Below are 27754 nucleotides of genomic sequence, written 5' to 3'. Positions count from 1 at the left end.
CACTTTGTGTAATTTAGCAGCAGGGGACAATGAGCTAATCCTGCAGGAGAGCATATACTCCCAATTTAAAATCAATCAAGATGCATTTGGTTTTTAGGACCTCCACTTGAGCTGCGCTGTAAATAAGAGCTAGGTTCAAAGCACACAATTGTTGTGGAGTGATTCACTGATGGATTCACAGCACATTTCACTGCAAAGTTTCACACACATTTTGACACTAATATGCCCCATTTTTCCTAATCATTTTGCTACTGCACTGCAAGTAATTAGGTATAATTATGTCAGTGGATGATTGCTAGTCATTTATTGAAGAACTGACTTACAAGCAATCATTAGCAGCAGCATGGTTTTAAATACTTGAAAGAAAAACAAGTGACACATGCAGGGACAGAAAAGTTATGGGGTTGGAATTTGTAATCCAGTTATCTTATTCTAATGAATAAAACACTATGCTGTGGGTTTGGAGACAGAAAATCCCTGCGATTTTCTGTCTCCAACCACCGAGGACTTGCTTAATGCCTTCAATCTTTTCTACTCTCTCTCTCCTCTCTGCAAATTAATTTATGGTCTAATTACAGGACAAGCCTCCAGATATGAAGGAACACAAATCATTGGTCCTTACCAGATGGCAGAAAAACGGCACAGGATAATTGAAAATCTAGAAGTGGATCAATATTTAGAAGCCCAAGGTTACACGAAGTATGACAATACTATTAACATGGAAATATGATGCATTACATCCACAGGCAAATTGGCTTCTGTTATTTGATGCTGAATGAGTACTGACTGAAATGCTTCTAGTGCTACTTCTAAATAACAAAGGTACCATACTATCACAGGTCAACTACTCCCATTCACACCTAGATTATTAATAATGTGCTTTTACCATCTCGCGTCCATACCTGCAGCCATATGTGCACACTTACATACATGCAAACTGTTGGCCAGTATTGTGTGGATCAGGTCTGGAGGTCTGGAGGTCTCCTTTCTGACAGAATGTACCATAAAGGCTCAGAGTCCCACCATGTCACAGACTCTGGCCCACCCCACCCTTTTCAAGCATTTACCTCTGGCCTGTTAAAAATGATATCAGCTCATGGAGGGCAAGCATTAGCATTTGCATTTTATTGAAGCACAGAGATTTAGAGCAGAGGATATATCAGCTCTGAGCAGACAGAATTAGTTAACAATGCATTACCTGCCTTTTATGGCAGCTATAACTCTTTCCCCTGGTGGGGAGAGGAGATGAAGGGAGGGGGGTGTTGAAGGGGAAACACAGCCAGCAGAGAGTTGGCGGTGAGAGCCGTGGCGCAGTAGAAGGGGCATTTAGAACGAAGAAGCTTTGTCTATGGTGCTTTACTGCACATTAAGTGTGATAGCCACCCAAATTAGAGCATCACATCGCAATCACCTTCAGTGCACTGTGTGGAGGGATGATGTGCCAGTCATCGCTGCAGAACTTTTTATCTGGTTGCAACAAGGAAATGGAGACACAGCCGTTGGGCAGCTGTGCCTTTATGGATCACAGCAGGAGTAAGGCCACATCGAATTACATTGGCCGCTGCGATACTCATGACTTATTACACAAATTTTTTCACAGTTTCACTTAGACACTAACTAAAGACTAAGAATGCTTTTTCTTACAGAAACAAGGTAATAGTGCATTGTGCCGCCTGTGTGTTATCTGCATGGGTGCACATTTATTTGTTTGCTGTTTTAGTGGCATCCTTGAACAAGCGGTGTAACATTGATGAGGCCCACTGCAGCAGTCCCTTCCCTTGCCACAGCTCCCCTGACACTCATTTTGTGTAATGTGCTGCAAGACAATCCACCTCTGCCGTGGGCAGGACCCTGTGGAACTCATTTGCACTGGAAGTTACTGGTACAGGAGGGACTATGTTTTAAGTGTAGGGAGGATGCTGCAAATAACTAAATACATTTACACCAAAATTGTAACTATATATTAACACATGATCCCCACTGAGACATAGAACAAAGTTTACAAGACAAACCCATGTAAATGTTTTACATGACATGTACATGTTTTATTGTTTCTAATTAAAAATACTGCAAATTATAACTCTTAAATACAATGTAAAAAAAAAAAAAAGTATGTGCTCTGAAAAGCAGACACTTTTTAGTTACACAAGGCACAGACAACTCCTTATTGACTCTACCACACATTCAGTACACACTCATTTCTAGCACAAGGCTCAAATCAGATTTTCCTCGTTTGGATTTTTAGCTTCGATGAAGTTTCCCTCTGCATGCCCAGTGACCACTCACGTACCAGAACTGCCTCTGCATTTGTATTTGCCACACAGATCACAGGCAGAGCTCCCATGAGCGCCACTGTGGCTTTCTCAACCAAACCTACTGGCCTGGGTTTGTCAGCAGACAGCTCCAGGCTCCATAAAACAGCCTGCTGCTCGCTCCCTTTGCCCAGCTTAATGGTCCCAGGGGCTGGAAATTTACTAGTGACCTTTGCATTCCATTTGGAGTGTAAAAGCCTTTTTGCTAGGAAAATTCCATCACTTTAGACGTAGCTGAGCAGCACTTTGTGTGTGTCTGTGTGTGTGCTTGTCAATGAGAGAGAGAGAGCGAGAGAGAGAGAGTCACTATAAAAGGCAGCAAGAAAGAAAAAGAGGGTGATGAGAGAAGAACAAGGATTAGGCTCAACCTTCACTGCAGTTTATTGCTGATATTGCTGTGGTTCCCCGTGGCAGAGACACTATTCTTCATCGACATATATTAATTATAATAAACTACAAATTTCCCATTTTAGTCATGGTGGCCAGATTGTAACAAAGTGGGGGCCCATCCTTACATTTTGAAGTCCAGATTTAGTGGTGTACTTGCCACCTCCATGTCAAATTCCTTGAGTCACGTTCAAATGGAGAAAACTGTTCCTCATATATTACAGCATGACTCATTCTGCATAGTTAGTCATCTAAGCTATGTTGTGCTTACACTGACTGTTTTTGTTTTGACTACATTATCACATCAAATGGAAATCATTTGAAACATTCTTCATATGTTTATTTTAGACACATTTCAGCCTGTTATGGCTCTAGGAACTCCGCTTCAAAATAAATCTGTGCAAGTCTGACACTGCATGTTTCACTGCTCAACATGAGTTTGTGGACCTACAGGTGGGTTCAGCAGATGTATCCAAGAGCCAAAGTGACTCAGAAGCCAACTGATGTGCTAGAAAAAGACGTGATGTTAGTAAATACAATCTGTGCCCCTCTAAAATATGTATAATAATCCATAAAGGCAGTTCAGAAAATATAGTTGTTGTAGTGAGCAAGTTTAAGAGTTTGAACTGTGAATGACTTAAGACTTTTGCATTTGTGTTGTTTAACAGCGCCATCTGCAGGGTGAGAGTAGCTGATGCGCTAACATTTTTTTTCCCAACAAAGAAAGACTTCCTGACATTTTAAATAGTGGCCATGGTAAACAGCTTCAGTCTCATGATACTTGTGACATTTGGGTTTTTATTATTCCCCCAGGGCAGATAGTACCCCACCACCCCACCCCACCATTAGGAAATGTCTTGATGTTAAGCTAAGGTTCAGTGTAGTACATTTATTACCATTTCATCAAAACCACAACAATCATATGTCTGGTTTTCCCCCAGCTCAGCAATGATTTAATCCCGGGGTGTAGGTTCAAACTCAAGTAATTTATTCTCTCTGCAGGAGTCCCTTTCATATCCTAAAATAAAAGCCAACTGACACCAACTGTTAACATTGAAAATGTTTATTAAAGGGGCTACTGTACACATTTGTAACATTTAGTTGACACAGGAAATAGTCTAATTTTAAAATTTCTGCACCGACTAAAACTGAGGACAAAACTCAAGGGTCTGAAAGGAAATTTTAATGAGAGGAAATACACCAAAACCATAATCTAAGTGATTTCAAGGGACATGATGAATGTACTGTATGCATAAAAGGGTAGATGGCATGGTCACAGCCTTCATTCACAATATTGATTAAAGCCAAAAAAAAAAGAAATAATGAGAACAAACAGCTGATCTCAGTCTGTAGACGGTAAATATTTGGTCCTAAGAGTCCATGTTGGAGCACAGCAGATCAAACTACAAATCTGGCATCCATCTTGTGTAAAAGAATTGACCTCCTCTTCTCAGATAGCAACATTGTTTAATACTTTTATCAGAGAACAATGAAATGACTCATCACAATAGAACCCATGATATGCATAATCCAATCAATAACTGGTTTCAATTATTCAACTCAAATATTACAATGGTATCTACAAATACTCTTATTGCATGGATTTTTTTTTTTTACCATTTTACACTGTTAAAACAAACAAAACCCTTTAAAGTATCACTAACTACTGAGATCAATAACACCATTAAAACTGCAGGGTTGTCATAATAGACTGGTCAAGATTTTCATCTTTTAGCCACAAGGTGGCAGACTCCAATGACTCGTCATAAATGCTGGTTTCGTTTAATTTTGTGTGGCTACAGTTAAGATTGTCTAACCTGTTAACATGAGACTGGTCCGAAGACAACACTGCAGTTGAAAAGTACAAAACTCAAATTTGTTTTTCTTGAACTGTGATTTTAAAAATAAAACACCACACAATGTTCACGTTAAAAACTTGGAAATAACAAAAATTACATTTAAAAAATAAAATAAAAAAAAGATTAACAAGGATATCATTACTTTGTTGTAAAGACATAATTGGCCAGTGTCATGCAAGTTTGAAAACTGAGTAGACAGGACAAACTGAAGAAGAGATCTTAAAAAAATAATAAAAAAAAAAAAGTTTTAAAAGGAAGTCATTATGTATTCAGGAAAGTGTTGCGGTGGTTGCTTCCTGAATATTAGTCTACGGTTTGATCCTCACTGGTGATGGTGGGTTCTTAAAGCAACAAGGTGCATTGCCTACTTTAGGATGGGTGCTGTGCATCTTCCGTGGGACAAGCGCATGGTTAACTTATCTCGTATGAACTCTGGCTCTCAAGACTATGTTCTGAGTTTTGACAGATGCCACGTGTGCTCATGGATGCAAAATATCTTACTGCGCTAAAAGTACTAAAACATGGTGTGTTAAGACATTAAAAAGAAGGTAAAGAATACAAAGACAGAACAGCAGAAACCCTCCAAAGTAGCACATCACCCATGTCCGCTACAGCTTCCCCTCCTGTCTGATGGATCCTTCTCAGCAGTCTGGGCCCTTGTGCTTCAATGGGTACGTGGGTACAGATAACACACGACTGTCCGCTGTCTTTGTTGGACATGGTGAAGAGGAAGGATGGGAGGTTTGGGAGTGAAAAATGTCTGACTCAAGGCTGTCCCTGCAGTGGAGGAGGTCCTGTTCCCTCCTGAGGTGATTCACTCATGCACTGACAGCATCCTTCTCCTTCTTCTCACTGTCTTCATGCCAGGTGAGACGTTCCTCGTAGAAGGCTATGACAATCTGTGGGCACTTATGATTGGCCTCCTTGGCAAGCACGAGATCAGCCTCATCAGAGTCTTTCCTGCGAGAAAGAAAAGACAAAAGTTTGTGTTTATAATCAGTTCAGAACTGAGCAACTCTGCGCAAGTTGGGTATTACACTAACATGTAGCATCTCTGTCCTCAAGATTTTCAAAGATAGCATCTAATAATATACTGCATTGTGTGCACATTAATGGCCTTCTGTAACTTGGAGAAATATACCACTATAATGTCTGTACATCCTAAATGCATTGCACGTTTTAATTATGTCTATGGATGTCAAATTATGTGCCAACAGAAAAACAGCCAACCGATACTTGAGTGATTTAAGATAAACTGTTATATATTCGTGTTCTTGGTATTTTGTGCCATTTATTGTTTGATGTCAGATGTTTTGACACCAAACCACTGTAATTTTCTTTAAAAAAACCCAAATACTTCTTATGGCCATATCCTAAACAGAATCACAAGCTCCAGCTGCCTACTTTGCTTATTTTTAGTTTTAATTTCTGTTTTCACATATTCCAACAGTCCTTTTCCCCAACCAATTCAAAAAATAAAACAAATTAAAGCTGTAGTACAACTGTTGCCTCATTTTGAACAAGCAAATACCCTAGAATGGAGCTTGACCAGGCATGAGTGACGACATACTACGCATATCCATCTAGCTAATGTGTAAATGACATCAAATTTTATGGGGTGGCTTACTGTTTGTATATGAATGGACAGCCAGGCCATTAGTGCTGCTAATGGGTAATCTGTCAGTTGCAATCTAGCATATTGAGAGCTGCCGTTTCAAATCATCATGACATCACAAGTTGCAAGCAGCAATAGTACAGACGACAACCGTTGCAGGCAACACCCACAGAAATGAGAAACCAGTACAGCAACAATACCAGTTTCCCCCCCCCCCCTCCCTGAGAAATACAAATAGTAAGTACCTGATTAAATGGAAAGACATACAGTGCACTTATGAGTTATTCATGCAATTATCAGTAGAAGAAAAAACAAAACACTGTTTTGTTACTGTTTGTAAGGATATATTTAAGACTACCACTCCCACTCTACCCGGGGAATTAAAGCGGTGTATTTTCTGATTTAATTAGAGCTGCCCCCTAAAAGCAGATGATTCGATCAATTGAGAAGACCTTGAGTCAACGCATTGAATATTACATTGCCGCCGTTCTGTGTGGGGTCGCTATGACGACAGCTACACTGAGGGGTACTATCTGCAATGGATAACGGAGGATGGCCAAACCGAGTAGAGTCGAGCCGAGCTGGTACTGGAAAAACACAGCATGGCATGCTGTAAACCAAACCATTCCTCAAAATTACCTAACCACAAAACCTACTGATGAAATCAAAGGGGTCGGTAAGTGAAACATGGCATCTCTGCAGGTGCAGTGAACGGACACCAACAGGGCAAGGGGTGAACAATACATGTCTCATAATTGTAGGTAAGGGGTCTTGAAGAAAAGACATCAGTAACAATGATGCGTGTTTATAAAAAAGGAAAAAGACTTAACAAAAAGCATGAACCAAATAAATATTTTAATTTTGAGATGAATATAACAAAACCTACCACTTCATAAGAAACATGAGGTCTCCACATGAATCAGTTGCTCCAATGATCTTCTCTGGCTCAAGGCCTCTCTCAAAGCCACGTGCAACTAGAATGTCATCCTGAAAGACAGTAGATCATGACAAATTGTGAGACTGTAAACTAACAGTGTGTGTTTACACAATGTGTCCACTGTTCTCACAATAATTCTGCCTAGGATAGAAAAACATTTTACAGCTATTAGTTTTACAGACTTTCCCCCTAGACAATACACTTAAGTAAATAGAAAAATATGAAATTCAGTCCAACCCCACTGATGCAATAGTGTGTCCTTGGAAATATATGAAGAGCAAAAGCTGCTCTCTTTTCTACATGTGACACCCAACCAAAAATTAACATACAAATAATGTGCTTTTAAATCAAGAGCCAAGCTACTGTTTCTCCCAAGAGAGGAAAGCTACTTTGGAGCTCCCACTGAGCCGCACACAAAGCATGTAAAGATTTTAACCTCACACATGCAAATAATGTATTTTGGCTGCATTACAACCCATCCTCTGCAGACTTTAAATGCAATTTTTTGCATTTTGGAGGAATCATATTTCCATGTTATTCACAAAATAGAATTATTGCCAAACAGTGCGTACCTCCTTCTTCTTTTTGGGCTTACTACCACCCTCCTCATCATCATCGGAGCTTCTCTTCTTTGAGCTGCTTGAGTCTTTGGAGCGTCCCAGGGAGCTTGTGTTTGATTTGCTGGCCCCACTGCTGGGTGTGGAGCTTCCACCACTGCTTTTCTTGTAGGTCTTCATGAATTCTGAAATAAGCTCAGGACAGTCCAGATTCTTCTCTGGTTCCCACGTATTGTGCTTTCTGAGGAAGATCACAGTGCAGGAAGTCAGTACCTGTATAGCCATGACTCATTGTTCACACGTTATTAAGTTTTCTATTTATACTTCTTGACTTTTGTACTCTTACTGTGTTTATCGATATGCACCAAATTCCAAAAGCAAGTCACTGTATGTCAAAACCTTGATATCACATGTGATGATCATAACATTATAATTCATCCTCTTTATCCATAATTTCTTGGTCTTTAAATAAGTATTTCATTTCAGCAAAAAGATGCCACCATTGTATGTGAAACCTCAAAACAATAATCTCCAAAGTAGTATCAAATGCGTGTGATTTAAGTAAGTAACGTTGAGTTACTGGTAGGCACACTGGCAGGAATACAACTTACTCTGAGTATCCTTTCCACTTCAGGAAGAACTCAACCCTGCCTTTCACCACCCTCCTGTCCAGCACCTTCTCCACAACATATTCTTCCTCATCAGAGGATGAAGAGTCTTCTTCGCGAGACTTTTTGCCCATAGCAAAGTTTGTTGCTGAACGCTAACGTTACTCTGTCGCAGGCCAACGGCACTTCCCTGTACAGGAAAACGATAAAGAACTAACGTTAATATGAAAATCGTTTCCACAGTTCTAGCCGAGATATATGCGGCTGTAACAGTTATATATATTAACGTTAAGCACGACCCATGCCCTTGTAGTTGCTGGTCGGTATACTTTAACCTAAGCCAATGTTAGCTAAACACTATCGTATATCAACGACAGGCATCATTTCATTGTCGTTATCCAATCTGCAACAGGCACGGCAAACCGGGGGAAAATCTTAACTAATCGGCTGGCCAAACACCTCTAAAATACTCGAAAATGGTTAATATCAAAAAGGTTACATAACGTTACCAGTAAACTTAATACGTGCACATAGCAGTGAATATATGATGTGGTGTTTGCTAAGCTACTAGCTAACCGATAGCCATGAAAGGCAAACTTACAAGTAGCATGCAAGCTAACGGTTCAACAAGCTAACGCTGGCTACCTTTGACACCGAAACGCAAATGTAGAACAATGAAGTTACTTGCAGCCACACGACGCACTTTCGTGTGTTAACTATTTCTTACCCTTCGGATATGTAGACCGCTGTTTTCGACCAGGTAACCGCAGCGATAACGCGTCTTTTGTGGACCTACGGTATGTGAAGCAACGATGGGGCTGCTTTAGCTTCTAGCCTGGATCACAAAAAGGTGCTGTGCTTCTGTGCGTAAAAAGCGCGCGTTAAAGGCGCACAATGAATGTACCCGCCCCTCGGTCAGCTGATGACCTACATATTTCGCTACCCAACATGGTTCCCTACTACCATTTACCGTTTCCTACCACGCTTTTAACTTCATTGTTAAGGCGTGTTAATTGTATTACATCTGCAGTGTGGGCCTCACTGCATAGATATTAACATGTTGTATATTAAGTATCTTGGCGTCGCTGCACTGAGAAAGGCACAGATCATCCTCCACGCTCAAGTCATACATTAGAATCATTTATGCTTGGTGAACTATTGTTTTAATTTGTAATTATGTGTCTCCCTTAAGTGCATCCACGATATTAATCCAGATGTGTCAATTCTATGCACAAAACGTAATATTTGGATATATAATTCACTCACTGTGTAACATACATCACCATTTTTTTTTATCGTCGTGACGTGAAATGCACGCCTACCGTCAGGTTATTGGCCGTTAGGAGTGATTGATAGAATTTGGCCCAATCAGTATTCATTCAATGCTGACGACAGACTGCAGCGGGAACAACTAACCAATTGCTGTGTGAAAGAGGTGTTTCCTTTGCTATTTATTGTACTGTTGAGGATCGGGCTAGGCTCGTCTGACGCAGATCACCTCTCCCCGGCCAGTTTACGAGAAGTCTTCAAAGATATAGCTGCAAGATGTCGAAAGATGTGAGTATTGAATTCAGAAAGCCTTTTATATGCTTCTCTTGTTTTGCGCGTCGAAACCCCGTAGTTATTCGAAGCTATTGCTGATACTAGTGCTTAATGCAACTGCGCTTTTGATCGCAGCTATAAACGTTAAGACGCCATTTTACAGCAGCTGGGCCTCGTGGCCTTTTGTTCTTGTGGCCAGCGATTTACGAAATTCAGGAGTTTAATCAGTCTTGTTGCCGGTAAACTTATACATAACACAAAACCGCAGCATTAACAAACGCATGCAATTAGTATTTGCATGTTTCTGTTAATAAAAATACTATCATCCGTCTGGCCTGCTAACGTTAATGGCGGCGACGTCTCCTCCACCCTGACCCGATGTTTGATGTGTGACGCAGGATTGGATTAATGCACGACTAGTGCATTGTTAATGCTGGAGCGGTTTATTAACAATTATTATCGAAATGAATATACCCTCATACGAGTGTATTGCTTTGTTCATTGTTTAGGTCCCACGTGAGCCGGAGCAGCTTCGCAAGCTGTTCATTGGTGGTTTGAGCTTCGAGACCACAGATGAAAGCCTCCGGGCTCATTTTGAGCAATGGGGAGGGCTTACAGATTGTGTGGTAAGTGGAAATATCTATAATAAAACGCTACTGCTTTTCGTACCCTTACCTTCATATTGGTATGCATTGAAAGCAAGTATGTGTGATTTACTGGAAGTAAATTGATCCGCTACCTTTAGGTTATGCGGGATCCCAACAGCAAGCGATCCAGAGGCTTTGGCTTTGTCACATACTCATCAGTACAGGAAGTTGACGCCGCCATGTCTGCCCGCCCCCATAAGGTTGATGGAAGAGTTGTTGAGCCTAAGCGAGCAGTATCAAGAGAAGTATGTGACATTTGACTTTACAAAACCGGCTCTCAGTAAATTACTTCCATGTAAATTATGGAAGTAATTTAACAGCAAATCTCTCTAATTCTAGGACTCAAACCGTCCAGGTGCCCATGTAACAGTGAAAAAGATTTTTGTGGGTGGCATTAAGGAAGACACAGAGGAGGCCCACCTGCGAGATTACTTTGAACAGTTCGGTAAAATTGAAGTCATTGACATCATGACTGATCGTAATACTGGAAAGAAAAGGGGCTTTGCCTTCGTGACGTTTGATGACCATGATTCTGTCGACCGGATCGTCAGTAAGTAATTTCTCTTGTGGATTGTACCAGCTTTAATTGTATTGGAACATGTACTGAATGTAAACACAAATTCCCCTACTCCCAACAGTCCAGAAATACCACACAATAAACTCCCACAACTGTGAAGTAAGGAAGGCCCTCACAAAGCAGGAAATGCAGACTGCGGGTATGGGAATGCGAGGTAAGCCACATTCAAACTATCCCTACAACTGGTCCTGTTCCAGAGCTAACGTGTGGTGTGTGGTGTTTTTTGTTAGGTCGCAGCAGTGGTGGAAGGCCCTATGAATACGACAGAGGCTTTAATCAGGGTAAGACTGAAAAAAATCAGTTTTGCACCCCCCCCCTTTTTTTTTTTTTTTTTTTGTATTAGTATGTCTGAAACCTGACTTTGCGTCTTTGCTTCTCTTAGGTGGCAGGGGTAGATATGGTGATGGTCCTTACAACTGCAATGGAGGCGATGGTGGTAAGTAGGAAATTTTGGTGTATATATAAAATTTATTTTTGGTTGTTGCTTGCAAGTTACTTAAAGAATGTGTTTTGCAGGCTATGGTGGTGGTCCTGGCGGCCCTGGTGGATATAATAATGGTGGCAACCGTGGGTATAACCAAGGTTACAACCAGGGTGGCGGCGGTGGTGGTGGAGGCTATGGAGGAAATGGTTATGACAGCAATGGCTATGGTAAGTTTTGGCCCCCCTTTTAACAATACTACAAAACTATTCTGTGCTCAACATGTAGTTGACAAAGTTTGCAAATGATCTAATCCTAGGTAACTGCGGTGGCGGCGGAGGTGGTGGTGGCGGAAATACCTATAGTAACATGGGACACTACGACCCCCAGGCCTCCAACTTTGGCCCAATGAAGAACAACTTCGGCGGTGGTGGTGGTGGCGGCAGGAACTTCGGTAAGACGGAGACAGCAGATGACTGCATGTATACTGTCCGGTCTATCCTTTTGCATACTATGAACCAAGAAGTCCTTGTTTGCTTCTAGGGGGCTATGGAGGGGGCTCAAACAATGGTGGATATGGCCGTCCAGGACGATTCTGAAATGTGAAGTGGTAAGTACTTGAAGGCATGCCTAAACTACTTTTTTTTTTTTTGTTTCGTTTTTTTGGCATCATAAACCCAGAGTTTGTAGTTGCAGGGACTCGTTAAGTGTAGATAACATTAAAAAAAAAAAAATCACTCTGGATCTTAGGTCATACAAAGTCAGTGCACAGTTAACAATGTTGTTCCGTATTGTTCAACAGGACTGAGTACTTAGGAGAGGAGAGCAAGGAGAGGAGAGCGAAGTGACAGGGCAGCTGCAGGTTTACCTCCTAAATCTGCTCAGCCAAACAGTTGTGGCAGGTTACAGCTGCTGCAAGAAGAGATGTACAGTAGATAAATCATGGAGGGTCTTCATTTAAACGTGTTTCTCATCAATGTGTTTCTGGAAAGCAAGCATTCCAATAAGGTTTTATGTCGATTTTTCTTTAAGTCTGGTTTTTATTTGTAACTGCATCAAATCAAGCTGAAATAAAGCATCTTTCAGTTTTTTTTAAAAAAAGTCTTGTTAGCCTCTTTAGTGGTTTGGGAAAGGGAATGTTTACTACGAGATGGTGCACGAAGTGGGAGTGAGGGCCACTTTGACATTGAAGAGTTGGGAAAGGCTCACTTCCATGAGATGATGGGAGAAGCACTGCACTAGTCACCACATACTCCTTGAGTAAATGTATCTACAAATAAAATATTAAAGAATAAGGAGTGGTGCACATTCATCATAAAGTGCATCGCATGGTACAGACTGTACCCTGAGTTCTGCAAAGATCATCTGGAGGATGCTAGCTTACATGCAAAGTCTTTGAGGCTAGCCATGGAAGCCAGCTGAGGGAGAGAAGTAGCAAAACCATCGCCAGGATCATTGAAGCAGGGGAGAGTGAGAACAGAAGCCTGAGGCTAGTTGGCAGCAGCTACCAAAGGGCTTAAATGCTGTCTGTAGGTAAGACCAGACTTCTCAACTACTGATAGTATGTCTTGCTTTTGTCATGTAGCTGGTAGTGAGTTGTGTAGCCCAGTAATGATGTAACACTCTCTTGCAAACAAGTTTTGTTATGACTTAACCCAATGTTGACTGGTAAAATTGACCTCCTAATTGTGCATAGAGGTCCTACAACATATTGCATGCTGTGAACAGAAATGAAGACACTTTTTTTTTTTTTTTTGAAAGTTTGCATTTTACTTATTTGGTGTTTTCTGCTTTCTAGGTAACTCAACACGTGGGCTCAAAACCCTGACATCATTTCAGTGACAATGGTACAAATCAACACCTTGCACATGACTTCCCACCCAAAGTGTGGTGTTTGGTGTTTTTTTTTTTTTTGTTTTTTTTTTAAAATACATTTTAATTTCATTCTGTTTTCACAGGTTTGCTGAAACAATCATTCGGGTGCTGAAGACTTTATAAGTTTTTAATTAAAGACTGCTGTGCAGACTTTTTTTTTTTAAATAAAGTATATATTTTTTTATAAAGCACTCTTGTCCTATCATTCAATTGCAAGACCATGAAAAATGTATACATGAAAGTATGGCAAGTCTAACAGGAGCGTTTTAAGTCAAACCCACATGAACTTAACGTGTAACTTCCAGCCAGTTAATTTACTTGTAGTTGGCACAATCAGGCACTTCCTTATGTAGGAGTGTTAAACAACTGGACTGTCTCCAATTCTTCAGCATTGATCGCTCTTTTGCAAAGTTGTGTGAGGTACCAAGTAAATTTTACCATCAGGTGTCTGCTGTAGGGAGTATTCATCTATTGAATATGGTTGTCCATTTTCATCTCTTAAATGAGAAAATACTTCTGAATAGAGGTCTGCAAGGCGACATTTAATAAAACCCAAGCTGTGCTGGAACTCTCTCCTTTCCTGCGCTAAGTGTGCTCTCTGGGCCTCCAGTTGGTTCAGTTCTTTTTCAAGGTGAATTATGCTCTCAAGCTTCCTTTTCCTGCAGTTCTGAGCTGCCACCTTGTTCTTCCCCCTCCTTCTGATGTCCCTGACCAGTGCCAGTTGAGTATCAGTCAGAGTATACTGTGTCAGGAGCTCATTGAAGTCATCCACAGGCAGATTAATAATCTTTTCCATTGGGAATGGGATCTTCAAAGCTAAGGCCCGGCGCTCATCTCTGCTCAGTGGAGGATGAGTGGAGACGCTTCCTCGCGGTTTTGTATACATGTTATGCTGAGAGCTCCCTCTGCTGGACACTCCAGAGTCAATGTACAGGTTGCTCAGAGCAGTGGACTGACCCTGCTGTTTCACTGACCAAGGAGTCGGAGCATTAGGTTGTGTGTGAGATAAAGAGGGGGGGGGTGAAAAATAAGACTGCTGTGCACCTGAGTGTAAATATGAGTGAGATTGACTCTGGTAGTCCATTGAGTAATGGATGTGTGCTCCTCTGCCGTGCTCAGTCATGCTGTCTTGTTCACTGTCACCATATGTCGTGCATATGTCTACACTCTGGTAACCTGGTGCACCGCCAACAGGATTATCTGGGGAGGCCAAAGGTGGACTAGAACCCAGAGACAGACCAGAGTCCGACTCCAGATCATCAGCTGAGCGAGCGTGCAAACTCTGTCCATGTATAGTCCACAGCATGTGCCGACTCAGACCCTGAGAGAGACAAGCGTTGGCCCTCCTGTGCCCTTGACTGGTACCTGACATGTTCATCTGTTCCCTAGGAGCCATGAGTGTTGGCTGCGTGTGTGAAGAGACTGGGAGCATTCTTTGATTGAGCTGAGATTCAGAGTGTCCGTACATTGCCTCTGCGTTGCTGCCCATAGGATGGCAGATAGGCACCTCTTCGGAATAACATCCATCATAAGTGTTAGCAGTGCCGAGCACACAAGCCGCAGGAGGAGGCTCAGAATGAGACTGAGCCATCCCATATCCTCCTATAGGGACCATGGGCTCCATGGTTTGGTACTGTGTTGTTTCATAGGAGCCTTCGCCAGGGACTTCAAACTATAGTGACAAAAACAAAAGGGGCATATCCAGTTATGACATGTCACATCAACAGCAATAAAATGATTGAAGGCCATTACTAAATTTACAAGACCTCCGTGTTAATTAGAACAGTGTCTTTTTCACAATTCATCTGATTCACCCTAGAACACTCTTTGCCCCCACTTCAGCATGCCACCCATTGCCTATGAAGGGCGCTCATAGATGTGATCAGGTTTCACCTGGAAACAGATGGCTATTGTGCAGTGCAGGGGGCCACTAGCAACATACAGCACTTGCCCCCTCTCACAATCCCTTCATCCTGCTATCACTCAAATGGACCATTGTTGCCTTCCTCAGCTGAGTGTGTGTGAGCTTTTCAACAGTTAGCATCAGATGAAAATATGTATCTATTCCATCAGAATGAAACATATTCTGTTTATTTCCATTTATGAACCACATTGTAACTGTTGTGTTTCATGCTACTGAGAATAACACACCTTTGTCAGTGTTTAAAATGTATTTATAAGATGCATCTCTGCTGGGGTTGCTATAGTCCTTGGTGAGTTTGGAGCCCAGAAAATCATAAAAAAGTGATTTATAACGTGTGCGTTTGTTAAAAACAATATAACCTGCACAACCATGAAAATGCAGCATACGGTATTGTTATGACATCTACAGTAAATTGGTGTATCTCAGATAAGACTCATAGCATAGTAACATTTTGCAATAAAAAAACGTTTTGTTTTTTAAAACAGTGTGTCAGCGCTAAAGAGTCACCTGCAGTTCTGTGATGGCCATCAACTCCTGAAAAGCCACATCAATATCTGTGTCCTGAGGAGCTCCATGAGACCTGGCTCCAGGGAGATTAGTTGACATGGACACTCCCCCACACAGCCTGCCTGGAGTGGCTAAAACCTTGTAATAGAAAAGAAAATGATTACTGTTAAAAACCTCGTTCATAATATCAGTCTGTTTTAGGCATGGTTACGTTGTGTTGAGCTGTGTCTGTAGCAGACCTACCTCACAGGTTCTCCTCAAAGGGAGAACATAGTTGGCTGTTGAACACATTCAGGACCGGCTCTTGTTGCAAAAAACCAACCTGGTGGGGACACAGAGCAGCAGCAGAGTTCTTATCACCTACCTCGCCTCTACACTTTGACACAACCGCAAAGAAGAAGTAAAAAAAAAACCCACATTCACTCAGGCTAAGTTTCTGTGAACCATTAACATCACACCTTCTAACACACATTTGTAACACATACAGTACATAACATATCTGTAGACCTTCCAGTGCTAAATAGATGACTATTTGGGTGTTGTGTAGGTACTTTTGGAGCTCATGAAAGGGATCAGTTCAGTTGAGTTGACTCCTCCCATCAGCTGTCCCGGGGTGCAGCTATGCCAACCCCTGATAAGACAATCTGCGGGAAAACAGCGTGCTCTACAATACAGACTGGGGCCTGATGGCTGCTTTGGAAAATTTGTTATATTGCTGTATGTTGGCAGTGTTCTTTAAACCGTTTTGACTAAGCTCTGACAAGTAGGCATTATTTTAAAGTTTTAGCATCTACAACTTGTATGGAAGTTGTAGTAAGTATATCAGAATTTAAATCTTTCAACACACAACTGAAACAGTGTCTTAAACAATGACAAAGACGTGAACCCTCAGTAACCTTTGAATTGATCCACTTGTCACCTGTATGCTTACATACTGTGCATTGATACTTATACACACATGTGCGCATTTACATCAGTACATACATGGTCTTGTACAATACATACACACACATAGATACACATAAACAATCTGTTTTATTTGTCCTGTTGATGTTATTACCAAATCTGAATGCTTGTTTAGATGGTTTAAGTAAAAGCCTAACTAGGGATGGGGCTGCAGACACCCTATATCGAATGCATCTGTATTGCCCCTGTTAAATAAACTAACAAATAAATCAATAAATGGTATCAGTGAATCTTCCTTATATACACTGATGTGGGTAATTCAAATACTTTAATGTGTGGGCAAGAATTACTATTTTATCCTCGGCCTTCAAAGCAAAAAGGTTAATTTAATAACTTGCACATGTTCCATTCCTAATACAGTTTTGATTCAATAAATATTTTTGAACAAGCAGGAGTCCTCATATCAATAGATGTAACAAGTGATGTCACCAAATAGCAGCCTAAAGCTACTCCACTGACAATAATACAGAAATTACTTGGTTGTTATGACACGGCCTGCAGTCAGTGTCTGGGCAAAGTCATTTCAAATTAAAAAGTTGACCAAAAAAAAGTTATCAGAGTCAGGCAAATTGGAGTCTGTGCAACACTGAGGTGTCACAGATTATATTCTTGTTTCAATGAGTTTAAGTCTAAATAATGTAAAAAATAAATAATTTAATGGTCTACATCTCAGATCTTAACAAAATTTATTCTTGCAAAATGTGGTGTATTTCAGTATAATTCTTTCCAATGATTCTACTTCATAATTGTGTAATCCATGAACAGGGTAATCTTTAATCCTTTTTAATCTGAATTATGTGTCTAATTTCCTCGTACTAACCTTCGTGCATTGCATTTGTAATATTGTTTGTTATTTCGCTGGGAGCTGTATGTGCAATCATCTGTCATGTGTGAATAATTTTGTAATGTTTAGTGGTTCTGAAACATGGAGTTATAAATATTCTATCCTGTTATAACGGGTGCTGTGTTTGTGGTAAATTTCTTAAGGCTGTTTCCTTTGCTGTAAGGAATCATAATTCACTGTCAGCACTCAAAACTCTATTCACTGGTTCAGTCAGTAAAACACAGGGGTTGACAAAACAGAGTCAAATTAAATCAGCAAGACTAAACTTCTAATAAAATTGAATCTGAGTTATTAACTGTATTCGTTACAACTTAAATGAATGGAAGTTTCAGCACCAGTATAATTACATTCTTTAACAGTTTTACTTTGTTACATGATGATGCATAATGTCATGTTATCTGAAGTAGACTGCAATAAAGACTTAATCCGAGTAACATTGTAACCTCTCAGCATAGCTTTGCAATAGAATAAAGAAAGATCTGACAAATCAGTAGAAGGAAGATGTGAATGAACATACCTGACCAACATTCTCTGCTTCTTCAACAGGGGAAGAATAAAAAAAAAAAAATGCTTCAGATGTTAAGCACAATCCTGGTGGTAAGAAGAAGAAAAAAATGAGTAAAAGGAGATTATGTTCTTTTTCACATAGCTTGTCCTGCTGCTCACTTTTAACAGATCACAAGAAGTAAAACACACGAGGCCTCTTGTCCTATCTCTCATTCAAGTCTGTCTCTCTCTGTTCAGCTACACATACGGCCACCGGCATAAATGGGATGGCTCTGTGCAGACAAACGCAATCTTCCTGTAAAGCACCCACACCACTTTTTTTTTTGCCCTCTTGTATCCTTAATAGCACACTTGCACCCCAACCTCCAAATTTCCCTTTTGCCCACACGACAAACCACAAACCAACAGTCTGGCATACACCACAACAATCATTCTGTCATTCTACATAGAAGTAGGTAGATGTTTACAAATTTAAAACAAACCTGTAAGCAATTTTGATTCTAATTATGTAATGACAAGAAACGATCAGATTAAACAACTAAAAGTGAGTGAAAACTAGCCGGATGGTTGTCTCTGTGCTGGCCAAACCGTACAAGTAGGTCCTTTCAAATCTTCCCAAACGAAAGGTATGAGGATTGTGATGTGGAGCACCTGGAGTCAGAGCCGGCATTGCAGTGAGGGCCCTGTTCAAGGCAAGCAGGGGTGGGTTGGTGGCAGGATTGAGACTTAGTTTAGTGGGGATGGAATGCACACCCTCCGACAGGTAAGAAAGACTACATTGTTCCTCTATCTGGCAGAGCAACCGCCAAGGGAGAGAGAGGAGCAGGGGGAGAATGGAGGGGAGCGTGTCTTACATAGCAAGTGACCATTAAAATCCCTCACAAAAAAATCCCCTCATTGCCCAGATCAGAAGCACTGCGAGCAGTGAATTCACAAAGGCTGTGTTATGTAGAACTGCTCTATTGTGCAACGGCTTCTAAACAATTACTGATAGAGATATTGCATATTTATTGTTCCATGTGCCTATTTATTATGGACAGTGATATATAACAGTCTGTCCCTGTGTCACTGATGATTTCAAAAATAATCTGCATCACCTGAAATATTCAAGACCCTTCATAGTCTGTAAAAGACCCCCTACTGCTTCCATTGTGTACAACATAGTGGATAGATTTAAATTTTCAAAGCATTTGTTGATGATACATATGATGGACACACTGAAATATGTGTCTGTCAATTCAGCTACATGAGACGACTACATGGGTTACAGCCTTGCATATATTCAAAATAATCGCTGCAAAGTCTCTGTAAAATAAGCAGATGCAAATGCATGTTCGTAGAATTACATGAACATGAGGGATCCCCAGAAAAGTCTGCAGTCGTTGCACCTAAGTGTGCAACAAAATGTAAGCCGTATATTGAACTAAGCACGGAACTACATAGAATTTTGTTTTCTCAGAAGCGCAAAGGCGAAAACAGATGTCACAATCACTTTCGTCCTTGCTATGCAGCGGGTGAATTAGCTTTTAACACATCGTGAAACAGAAAACAATGTGAATTAGAGTAGAAACAACTCTGTTAAACTTCACACAAGTATACCCACACAAAATAAGTGTACACACCTTCAGTCAATTATTCGTACAAAATAATATTGCACTTATAACCTCTTTACTATTAACACGCGTGATAAATTGAATAACCTAAAAGGTGATCTTTGTTCAGCTTATTCTGATTCTTCAAGGATGACATTTATAAAACAATTATACAGAAAAAAGGAAAGGGGAGTAGAATTTTTTTATAGCTGGTAAAATATTTATGGTCCATGTGATTCGCAGTAGCATTACACTTTACACATTAAAAAGATAAAGGTCTTTTTAGGCATTGGGATTTTTAATTATCCAAGAACACAAAGGGTGTGTTTAGGGCTAGTATTAAACAAAAACGGAGTTAATACTTTTAGTAAGGCACTGTATATTGAAAAACCATGAGAACATGTAGGGTTTTGCCGGCCCATTACAATATCACATCCCACTGAGACATAAATCCTAATGTTTTCTCTGTCATTGTTCTAAGATGGAAAAAGTAGGTGGCTGACAGAGTCAAGAAAGGTGAATGTCTACCAGGAATCAAAGAAGGGACTTCCCAACCCGAGTTCCTAGCACCCAGCCCCTGACTCAACCACTGCCACAGCGTGCCAGAAAGCACCCTGTTATTACTGCGACCACAGTGGTTTTGAATCTGGACACAGTTCCCAGGTCAACGCCCACGTTCCCTGTTTCTGTTTGTTTGCTTCAATTAGTCTTTGACATCTCTGCTTTCCAGCTTGTCTGAACCTCTCAGGGATGTGAGCCTTTTCTTATTGTGCACCTCAGTGCGACGAACTACACCGCTTCAAAAATAGACCGGACATGTTGGCTGGGAAGTGCCCACAGTTGACTCACTCAGGCTAAAATTCTCTTAATGAGCATTGCATTTTTAACTAGGGTGTGTTAAATCTAATTTGGAATTAATGGTTAAACATACATGTTCATGTGTTGTTTCCCCACCACTACTATGTGTCCTGGTGTTACCATGGCATTTTCATTTATTCATTAAAGATGGAGGAATGTGGCATCTTTGGTTTTGTTTTAACATCCAGAAAGCTGTATCAGACATGAGCGGAAAAACCACCTCACTGCTAAACAAAATGAATGTGTGCCTTGGGTTGTGGTATCAAAAAGTGAATATTTTTGGAGCTAGTTTCTGGGAAAGAAAAAAAGAAATAGAAAGGGCAGATGGAGTATAATTATTTCTTATATTAATCAACTACCTAGTTGTTATCTTGATCGGAAATGCAAAAAAATAAGGACATGCTACTACATTTTCAATTGTTAACTTTAATAAAAAACAACACTGCAAATACAGGGAACATATCAATGGCTATATGTACAATGATTAATTGTGGTGATATGCGGACTTGTACTCAACTTAAAAAGGGTTTGTGAATTTGATCCACCTACAGCATATATGTAGGTGCACTGTTTGGATGATATTCAATTTCACATAATGGCCTAATCCTATTGTGGACAACATTAAAGATAAACATTTATCATCTTTTTGAATGAGCAGGATGTGAAATGATCTTTATCCACTTCAGACCAACTGTAGATGTAGTTATAGAAATGGGATTCAGAGATAACCTTTCCATACCTTAAAATGTCTGTCACGATGGTCACACATTAGAATTACCTGAAACAAAGCAAATGAGGAACCTGAACCTGCACCATCATTCTTCTGAATGTCTCAATCAGGCCTGCGCTTATCTCAAGATGTTAGATCAAGATAATGTTTTGTAACAACAGTATTGGATTTCTTAATTATTTTCTGATGTTTTTTCTTTTTTTTGCCCCCCTTTTTATTTTTACATAACTGGTGTTGGAAAATGGAATAACAAGAAACAAAACAAAACACAGAAATACGTATTTTGTGTTTGTGTGAGAGTATATATATAGGTAACTGTATACATGCGGTTAGGCCCATGTGTTCATAATGATGAATGTCAAGGCTGGTTGGTAATACAGACACAGAGAGGGAAGGTAGGGAAAGGAGGATGTTGGTTGGCGGAAGCTCTGCTTAATGCTGATAAAAGGAGCACTTGGTTCTTAGGAAGGGAACTGCTAACTGCTGTGGTTGCTGGCATAAGCTGAGGAGAGGGGAGCAGCCCATACTATCACATTACTTTATTCTCTCTACTTATTGCTATATTATTAATTTCTACTTTTTAATCCTGGTGAGCAACATATGTGACTAATAGTTAGATGGTAAATATTTGCTGAACTTGAACAGTAGATTATTTTGCTTCAGTCATGCCTTATTCTTTAAGGCCCTTCAACTATGAAATATAGTAGGTGCACATATTTTTATAAAACTTATTTAAAATAAATGATTAGTTTGGTTCCATTTTTAAGTCCTTTTATATTTATCATTATGAACTTTTTGTATTTTCATTCATCATTCAACTTTAATTTATCACCATGACCAACTCTGCTACAATCATCACATTGATGGTTTTCAAATAGGCAACATAAATATATAAATGTGCTCGATTTCCAACATGAGATGGCATGACAATGAAATCTGAAAATATATTAACCTGTAAGTATGAGCTAGTCCAAGGCAGCACGCTGTTTCCTCTCCAGTCTGGGTAATTTTGAAATCTTAGTGGCTGAATTGTGTAAACATAGTGCAGTATTGCAACATTTCATCGTTTACCCACAGTGCTGTTATGAATGTATGTCAAAATAGTTTGTATCTTTTTATCATACACTTTTTTTTTTTTTTTAAGTTCAACAACTGTAAACAATTTTCTTTCAAAGCTGTGCATCTTCCAGTATTATTTGAACCTCAAGCCCAAAAATATCTTACAGTAAAGCCAAACAGTGATGTCATTTATGGAGTGAGATAGAGGGAAATCCCCATCAGCCTGGATTTCCAAATGCTTCCCAGAAGTAGGAACTAAGATAATTGGGGTTGGTTAAATGTAGGAGGATCCTGAAAAAAGATGTTGATGAGTACAACCAAGCTAAACTTGCTTGTAAATTAGAGATATTTTGTTACCATGCAATGCTATAAAAATACACTGCCTTCAGTCACAAAATGTATAATGATTCATAATAATAATTTGGTTTAACTTACAGTGGGCCTACCCATGGTAGAGACTTGAACTCTAAAATGACCGTCAGTGGTTGGCCTACTGTATGTACTTCCTTAAAATATGTAGAAAAGAGTCCCTAAAAGATGGGGAATTACTTCTGGGAATTACAGAACAAATGAACATTGATAGATGTTATAATAAATGTTATCATATATTAGCATAGAATAACAGAGATAAGGTTTGTGGAGAACATACAATGTTTGACTTTACCTGAGGGATATTCTCATGTTGCAACTTTCCCCACTGAAGGGGCTAATGTGTTACATATGCTGCTGGGTCTGAATGTAGGCTGCTTTCTGGTCAGCCATGTCATTTCACTTTCAGCTTAAATGAAATGTATTTTCTTTCCTGGCTCCGCGCCTTGCACTGAACGGCCCTTTGCCCTGTACGCACAACGCAGTATACTGCGTCAGCCAATAGGAAAGAGCCTCATTCACTGTACGTGTTACGTAGCCTACTGCTAGCCTTCTAGCTGGTTTGCTAACAAGAAAGAAGATGGATTCTCCCATTCTGGTAATATTAGCACATGTATTCATTTGATGCAATATACGTGTCGTTAAAGTTTCAGGTATAAGTACTTCACATAACCATATGTTGAGGATTGTTTCTTGAAACGTAGCGAAAGGTGGTAATTCTGCTATCGAGTTTTAACGCGACATGGACTAACAAACGTAAACGGGAGGGCTGTGTTGGCTAACCAGCTAACGTTAGCCTCATAGAAGTTGGCTTGGCGTGTATGTGTTTGTTGGTGATGTGGAAGTGTCATGTCTTCCTTTTGACTTGGCGTAGAAGCAAACATTTCAAATACTCACAACGGGTTGCGCGTGTTTCAATGATACCGTGTTAGCGGAAACTGCCTTGTCAGAGTTTGTTGTTACGAGTTCATTAACGAGCATTAAGTTGGATATAACTAATGTTTGATCATTTCAGTCACTGATTAAGTTAATGAGTGACATCCACATGATACTTTCGTAAATAAAATAAAAAAGTGCTTTATGTCTTCTACCATAACAGGAACCATCCCTGTACACTGTCAAAGCAGTTTTGATTCTGGACAACGATGGCGACAGGCTTTATGCCAAGGTATGATTAAGTACAGCAAAATGAATTGGTTAAACCTTTCTGGAGAATTTGCTAACTGAACTGAAAGGGTAACCTTGGTGATATTCTATATATTTCTTTTGAACACCAGACTAAAATCAACAACAAATTTACCCTACTAACATGTATTGTCTCTAGTCAAACCCTAATATTGCTTATTACTCTGTGCCATAGACCGCCATTGCTGTCCAAAAAATATTAAAACATGTTAAAGAGCCACACAGCTGTACTGGATGATATTTTGTATTTTTACCATGAATGTGGGCACTGCCATTTCAGCAGACTTTCACAATGCTGTAAATAAAATACTCACTAGTGCACCACATTTACGGCTGAAAATAGTCCCCAATAAACGCACTATTTTCTTCTTAGTGAAGAACAATTTCTAAGACATTGCAGACTTGTATTGGGTCATTTCTCCTTGTTAAAGGAGAGTGAGTGCTGCTGATCAGCTGAGGAAGTTGGAGAGTATTGAAATACTAATAATGCACTGTTGGTTTTTGTCTTTTTATTGCATTATATTGAAGAAAAATGTTGAATATCACCAGCCTTTAATCAAAATTAAAACTTGTCCAAGTGTATTGTGAGTTAAATTTCTATATCTGCATATAATAATGTCTTCACTTTAAAATTCATCTACAGTATTATGACGATACATACCCGACAGTGAAGGAGCAGAAAGCGTTTGAGAAGAACATATTCAACAAAACACACAGGACGGACAGTAAGATGTGTTTACCATATTAAAGACAGACACTTTTCACCACCTCAGTACATGTCTAACAACATGCATGGTTGTTTTTTGTGTGTCCTTAGGTGAGATAGCGTTACTCGAGGGCCTCACTGTTGTCTACAAGAGCAACATAGACCTCTTTTTTTATGTGATTGGAAGTTCCCATGAAAACGAGGTAAGCCTAATTTGAGGATTTTGTAATGAATCATAAATAAATAAGAGTTGTAGCCCAACTATTCAGCAATAAGCAAAGTCACACAAACATAAATCTACCAAAGGTGTTAGTTATCCCACCCTGTCTCATACAACTACAACTATTGATAGCTTCCCCAGTGTAATATATTCCAAAGCCCTAAAATACTTACAGGCTTCAACCGATGAGTCTTCATTTTGCGCAGTCCATTCTTTAGTTTACATTTTGCAGTCATGTAACTTTTTCACCAACTGCAAATTGGTGTCAAAATGACTTGTGTGGCCCGCTGTCACAAGTGATCTTGCACTTGCATTTGAACCTATTTAGAGGTGAAGTTTGGTTACATGGTACATCTACATGTCATTCTTCGTGGTGTTGGGATTTTTTAATTATCATTTTTATGTGTGTGATTTTGTTTATTTCCAATTGAAGATGACATTTATATAGACATATGTTCAGATCAAAAATAAATAGCCTATTTGACCTATCATACAGATTTAACTTTCATAGCAATTTCTCAACAACAGAATGACCTACTTTAAATGAATCCTAGTTGTTTTTGGCTTTAACGTAACTAGCAAATTTATTCTCTTTTAAGCTATTTCCTCAAAAGAGTTTTGCCTCACTCGTAGATTTTTATGGGTTTATTTGTGACATGAATATTGTTGCATACAGTTTATGTTGCTGTAGATCAATGTAAACTAATCTGTCTATATTTAGGTTTTTACAGATTTAAGATTTATGATTACAATATTTAATTTTTATATTTTACAAAAATTAAATGCATGTAAATAAAATAACTTCATCCATTGTATTTTTATTTGTACACTTGATGTTTGTTGTTTATAACCTACCACTGGTTTAGCACCTGCACAGATGGATACCAAGTTTGGCGTATATAGAAAATAGAAGAAAAATATGCCTTAAGGTCCAAAAAAATGTTGTCAACACCATACTGAGTGATAACTCACATGTTGTTTTCTGAGTGATTTTATTCCAGATGATAAAAAAACAAGGTGGGCTCATAAGACATAACAGATTCTAACAACATATTATTTTATTCTCAACAGCTTATGCTTATGGCTGTTCTAAATTGCCTTTTTGATTCGCTCAGTCAGATGTTGAGGTACGTTTTGGCAGCTGTTATTCATTGTTTAAAACTTGAACAAATCTACAAATCCTTTTCTGGTGTGTAGAAAGTTAAGCCTGTACATGATTTTTTGTTTTTTTTGTTACTCTGTAGGAAAAATGTTGAGAGGAGGGCTTTGTTGGAGAATATGGAGGGGCTCTTCCTGGCTGTGGATGAAATTGTAGATGGGGGGTAAGTAACAATTTAGTTGTATCTTTTAACTAAGTCATCTCTTGTTAAAATGACTGCAGTGTGTTAGTGCAGCACTTTGTCTCTGGGATTTACTAACTGTCTGTCTGTCTCTTTGCTGCCTCCTGCAGGGTGATCCTAGAGAGTGACCCGCAACAAGTCGTGCACCGTGTGGCTCTCAGAGTAAGCTCCTCTCCGAAATATTCAACACAGTTTAATGTTGGTTGTGTCAGCAGTAAAGATAACATAATTGTTCCTTTAGGGGGATGATGTGCCTTTGACAGAGCAGACAGTCACACAGGTGAGAAAAACATTCCTTGCTCCTCTCTCTGCTATAAAGTTTAAAAGCTCCATTAGATTATTGACTGTTAAAACTCATTACTCAGAACCTATGAATACAAGGGCATTGCTATAGCATCATTCTCCTCTACTCCTACTTTGTTACTCGCTCCTAGATTGTCATATATTGCATTGTCTTCAATGCATGGCAGTGTACATAACATTAATTATTCAGTAGTAAGGCAGCAGGTAGCCAACGGTGGTTCCTTTTTTTTTGCCTGTGTGTGAGCTCCTCTTGATTAATGTTGTCATTTAAGAGGCCTGAGACTGGCTACAGTCATCCTTCTTCTGGTCATGATTAATGGCTGTCCCCAATCCCCATACTTTATGGTTATGATTCGGCTTTCATTCAATGAATTAAGATGATTAATTAGACTCTTCATTTACTCGTTCACCCTTCTTTTTTGTTCTGTTTTTTAACAATTATATGTAACTTTTTCTTACCATTCCTCCCTTTAACATCCTCAACAAGATGCCACTCGTTTTTCCATTTGTTTTATTTTATAGTGTTTTCCTTGTGGGGTTATCGCATACTGTAGCCATGGTTTAATACTGGCCACTTCAGTTGATGTTTGGTGTTGGAGCGATCTGCTTGGTCAAACCTAGTTCTCTTCCACAGGTTCTCCAGTCTGCCAAAGAACAAATCAAGTGGTCGCTTCTGCGATAGTGAACATACCAGTGAGCCGCTGTTCAGCCCAGTCTTCATGGCACTGATCCACACATTCTCCCTTTTGACTGATTTCCACTTCGTCAATCAAAGCTGTGAGGAGTACCAGTGGCTGATCCAGTCACACTCCTAGGACTGCTGCTTGACAAATTTTTTTTCTCCTTTATTCTTTTTTGCACAGGCTTCTGTTGTATGACATACTCAACATGAGGATAAGATAGGGTGTACATTCCAGTTTCAGAGCTGTCCTGTTTTGTTTTGTTTGTTTTTTCATTATAGTACTTGGGTGTTTATTAAACCAGCGTATCTGTCTATAAAAAAAAAAAAATGATAAACCTCATTGTAGCCTGTGGCAGCATTCCATGTGTCTTCTTGAACAACAATTTAATCCTGTTTGTCATCTCCTCTGGTCGAAGTATTAAGGCACTATCACTTCATTTATGTGAATATTGTGATTAAAAAGTGTAGTTCTGTAGTCATACTACTGATCGCCAAGGTATGTTTTGAATATACTTTGGGGATCTTCCATCATCAGATACTTTTAATAAATGTTGACACTGGTATGTGAACAGCTGTGGTATGTCGAACACTAACTGCTGCACACTTCACCATTGTTTTAAGAAAT

General features: G+C 39.6%; 4 protein-coding genes across 7 annotated transcripts; 2 read left to right on the top strand and 2 right to left on the bottom strand.

Moving 5' to 3' along the window:
• Nucleotides 1-3746: 3746 nt before the first annotated feature.
• cbx5 (chromobox homolog 5 (HP1 alpha homolog, Drosophila)) lies at nucleotides 3747-9156 on the bottom strand. Its single transcript, XM_038722530.1, has 5 exons — nucleotides 9003-9156; nucleotides 8279-8465; nucleotides 7683-7908; nucleotides 7060-7160; nucleotides 3747-5518 (listed from the first exon to the last, which is right to left on the bottom strand). Exons 2-5 carry the CDS (start codon nucleotides 8407-8409, stop codon nucleotides 5377-5379), a joined length of 600 nt encoding a protein of 199 aa, XP_038578458.1. The 5' UTR covers nucleotides 8410-8465; nucleotides 9003-9156; the 3' UTR covers nucleotides 3747-5376.
• Nucleotides 9157-9685: 529 nt separating this feature from the next.
• hnrnpa1b (heterogeneous nuclear ribonucleoprotein A1b) lies at nucleotides 9686-13528 on the top strand. Of its 3 annotated transcripts, XR_005444822.1 has the most exons (12): nucleotides 9686-9832; nucleotides 10327-10443; nucleotides 10563-10709; nucleotides 10804-11014; nucleotides 11103-11195; nucleotides 11272-11322; nucleotides 11424-11477; nucleotides 11558-11692; nucleotides 11782-11916; nucleotides 12006-12072; nucleotides 13261-13309; nucleotides 13421-13528. XR_005444822.1 is itself a non-coding variant. In XM_038722529.1 (11 exons), the coding sequence occupies exons 1-10, from the start codon at nucleotides 9821-9823 to the stop codon at nucleotides 12059-12061; spliced, it is 996 nt and encodes a 331-aa protein (XP_038578457.1). In that variant the 5' UTR covers nucleotides 9686-9820; the 3' UTR covers nucleotides 12062-12072; nucleotides 12265-12563. The 3 variants fall into 3 exon arrangements, 2 of the variants coding, with proteins under 2 accessions (XP_038578457.1, XP_038578456.1); XM_038722529.1 differs by lacking the exons at nucleotides 13261-13309; nucleotides 13421-13528 and adding an exon at nucleotides 12265-12563 and having other exon boundaries at nucleotides 11103-11180; XM_038722528.1 differs by lacking the exons at nucleotides 13261-13309; nucleotides 13421-13528 and adding an exon at nucleotides 12265-12563.
• Nucleotides 13354-18860, bottom strand: nfe2 (nuclear factor, erythroid 2). Of its 2 annotated transcripts, XM_038722526.1 has the most exons (5): nucleotides 18737-18860; nucleotides 18096-18169; nucleotides 16012-16090; nucleotides 15769-15906; nucleotides 13354-15009 (listed from the first exon to the last, which is right to left on the bottom strand). In XM_038722526.1, exons 3-5 carry the CDS (start codon nucleotides 16057-16059, stop codon nucleotides 13723-13725), a joined length of 1473 nt encoding a protein of 490 aa, XP_038578454.1. In that variant the 5' UTR covers nucleotides 16060-16090; nucleotides 18096-18169; nucleotides 18737-18860; the 3' UTR covers nucleotides 13354-13722. The 2 variants fall into 2 exon arrangements, with proteins under 2 accessions (XP_038578454.1, XP_038578453.1); XM_038722525.1 differs by lacking the exon at nucleotides 18737-18860 and having other exon boundaries at nucleotides 18096-18380.
• Nucleotides 18861-23211: 4351 nt separating this feature from the next.
• copz1 (COPI coat complex subunit zeta 1) lies at nucleotides 23212-27698 on the top strand. The gene is made up of 9 exons (XM_038722524.1): nucleotides 23212-23291; nucleotides 23793-23861; nucleotides 24522-24603; nucleotides 24696-24787; nucleotides 25876-25931; nucleotides 26049-26126; nucleotides 26255-26306; nucleotides 26386-26424; nucleotides 27082-27698. The coding sequence occupies exons 1-9, from the start codon at nucleotides 23274-23276 to the stop codon at nucleotides 27127-27129; spliced, it is 534 nt and encodes a 177-aa protein (XP_038578452.1). The 5' UTR covers nucleotides 23212-23273; the 3' UTR covers nucleotides 27130-27698.
• Nucleotides 27699-27754: the final 56 nt, after the last annotated feature.

This window comes from Micropterus salmoides, unplaced genomic scaffold (assembly GCF_014851395.1).
Source record: "Micropterus salmoides isolate LMB-PRFRI ecotype aquatic unplaced genomic scaffold, ASM1485139v1 Ms_hic_scaffold_16, whole genome shotgun sequence".
Lineage (NCBI taxonomy): Eukaryota > Metazoa > Chordata > Actinopteri > Centrarchiformes > Centrarchidae > Micropterus > Micropterus salmoides.
Note: the sequence above shows the minus strand (reverse complement) of the source record. Positions and strands in the feature narration are given on the sequence as shown.

Bases quoted from the DNA above. Each gene is read 5' to 3' on its own strand.
- copz1 (XM_038722524.1), top strand. The intron at 23,862-24,521 runs GTATGATTAAGT...ATTCATCTACAG, and splicing joins GCGACAGGCTTTATGCCAAG to TATTATGACGATACATACCC. The intron at 24,788-25,875 runs GTAAGCCTAATT...TATTCTCAACAG, and splicing joins GAAGTTCCCATGAAAACGAG to CTTATGCTTATGGCTGTTCT.
- nfe2 (XM_038722526.1), bottom strand. From the start codon at position 16,059: ATGTGTTCAACAGCCAACTATGTTCTCCCTTTGAGGAGAACCTGTGAG. The intron at 15,907-16,011 runs GTAGGTCTGCTA...TTCTATTACAAG, and splicing joins CTTTGAGGAGAACCTGTGAG to GTTTTAGCCACTCCAGGCAG. The intron at 15,010-15,768 runs GTGACTCTTTAG...TTGTCACTATAG, and splicing joins TGGCCATCACAGAACTGCAG to TTTGAAGTCCCTGGCGAAGG.
- cbx5 (XM_038722530.1), bottom strand. From the start codon at position 8,409: ATGGGCAAAAAGTCTCGCGAAGAAGACTCTTCATCCTCTGATGAGGAA. The intron at 7,909-8,278 runs GTAAGTTGTATT...GATCTTCCTCAG, and splicing joins AAGTGGAAAGGATACTCAGA to AAAGCACAATACGTGGGAAC. The intron at 7,161-7,682 runs GTACGCACTGTT...ACTGTCTTTCAG, and splicing joins AGCCCAAAAAGAAGAAGGAG to GATGACATTCTAGTTGCACG.
- hnrnpa1b (XM_038722528.1), top strand. The intron at 10,444-10,562 runs GTAAGTGGAAAT...CGCTACCTTTAG, and splicing joins GAGGGCTTACAGATTGTGTG to GTTATGCGGGATCCCAACAG. The intron at 11,693-11,781 runs GTAAGTTTTGGC...ATCTAATCCTAG, and splicing joins TTATGACAGCAATGGCTATG to GTAACTGCGGTGGCGGCGGA.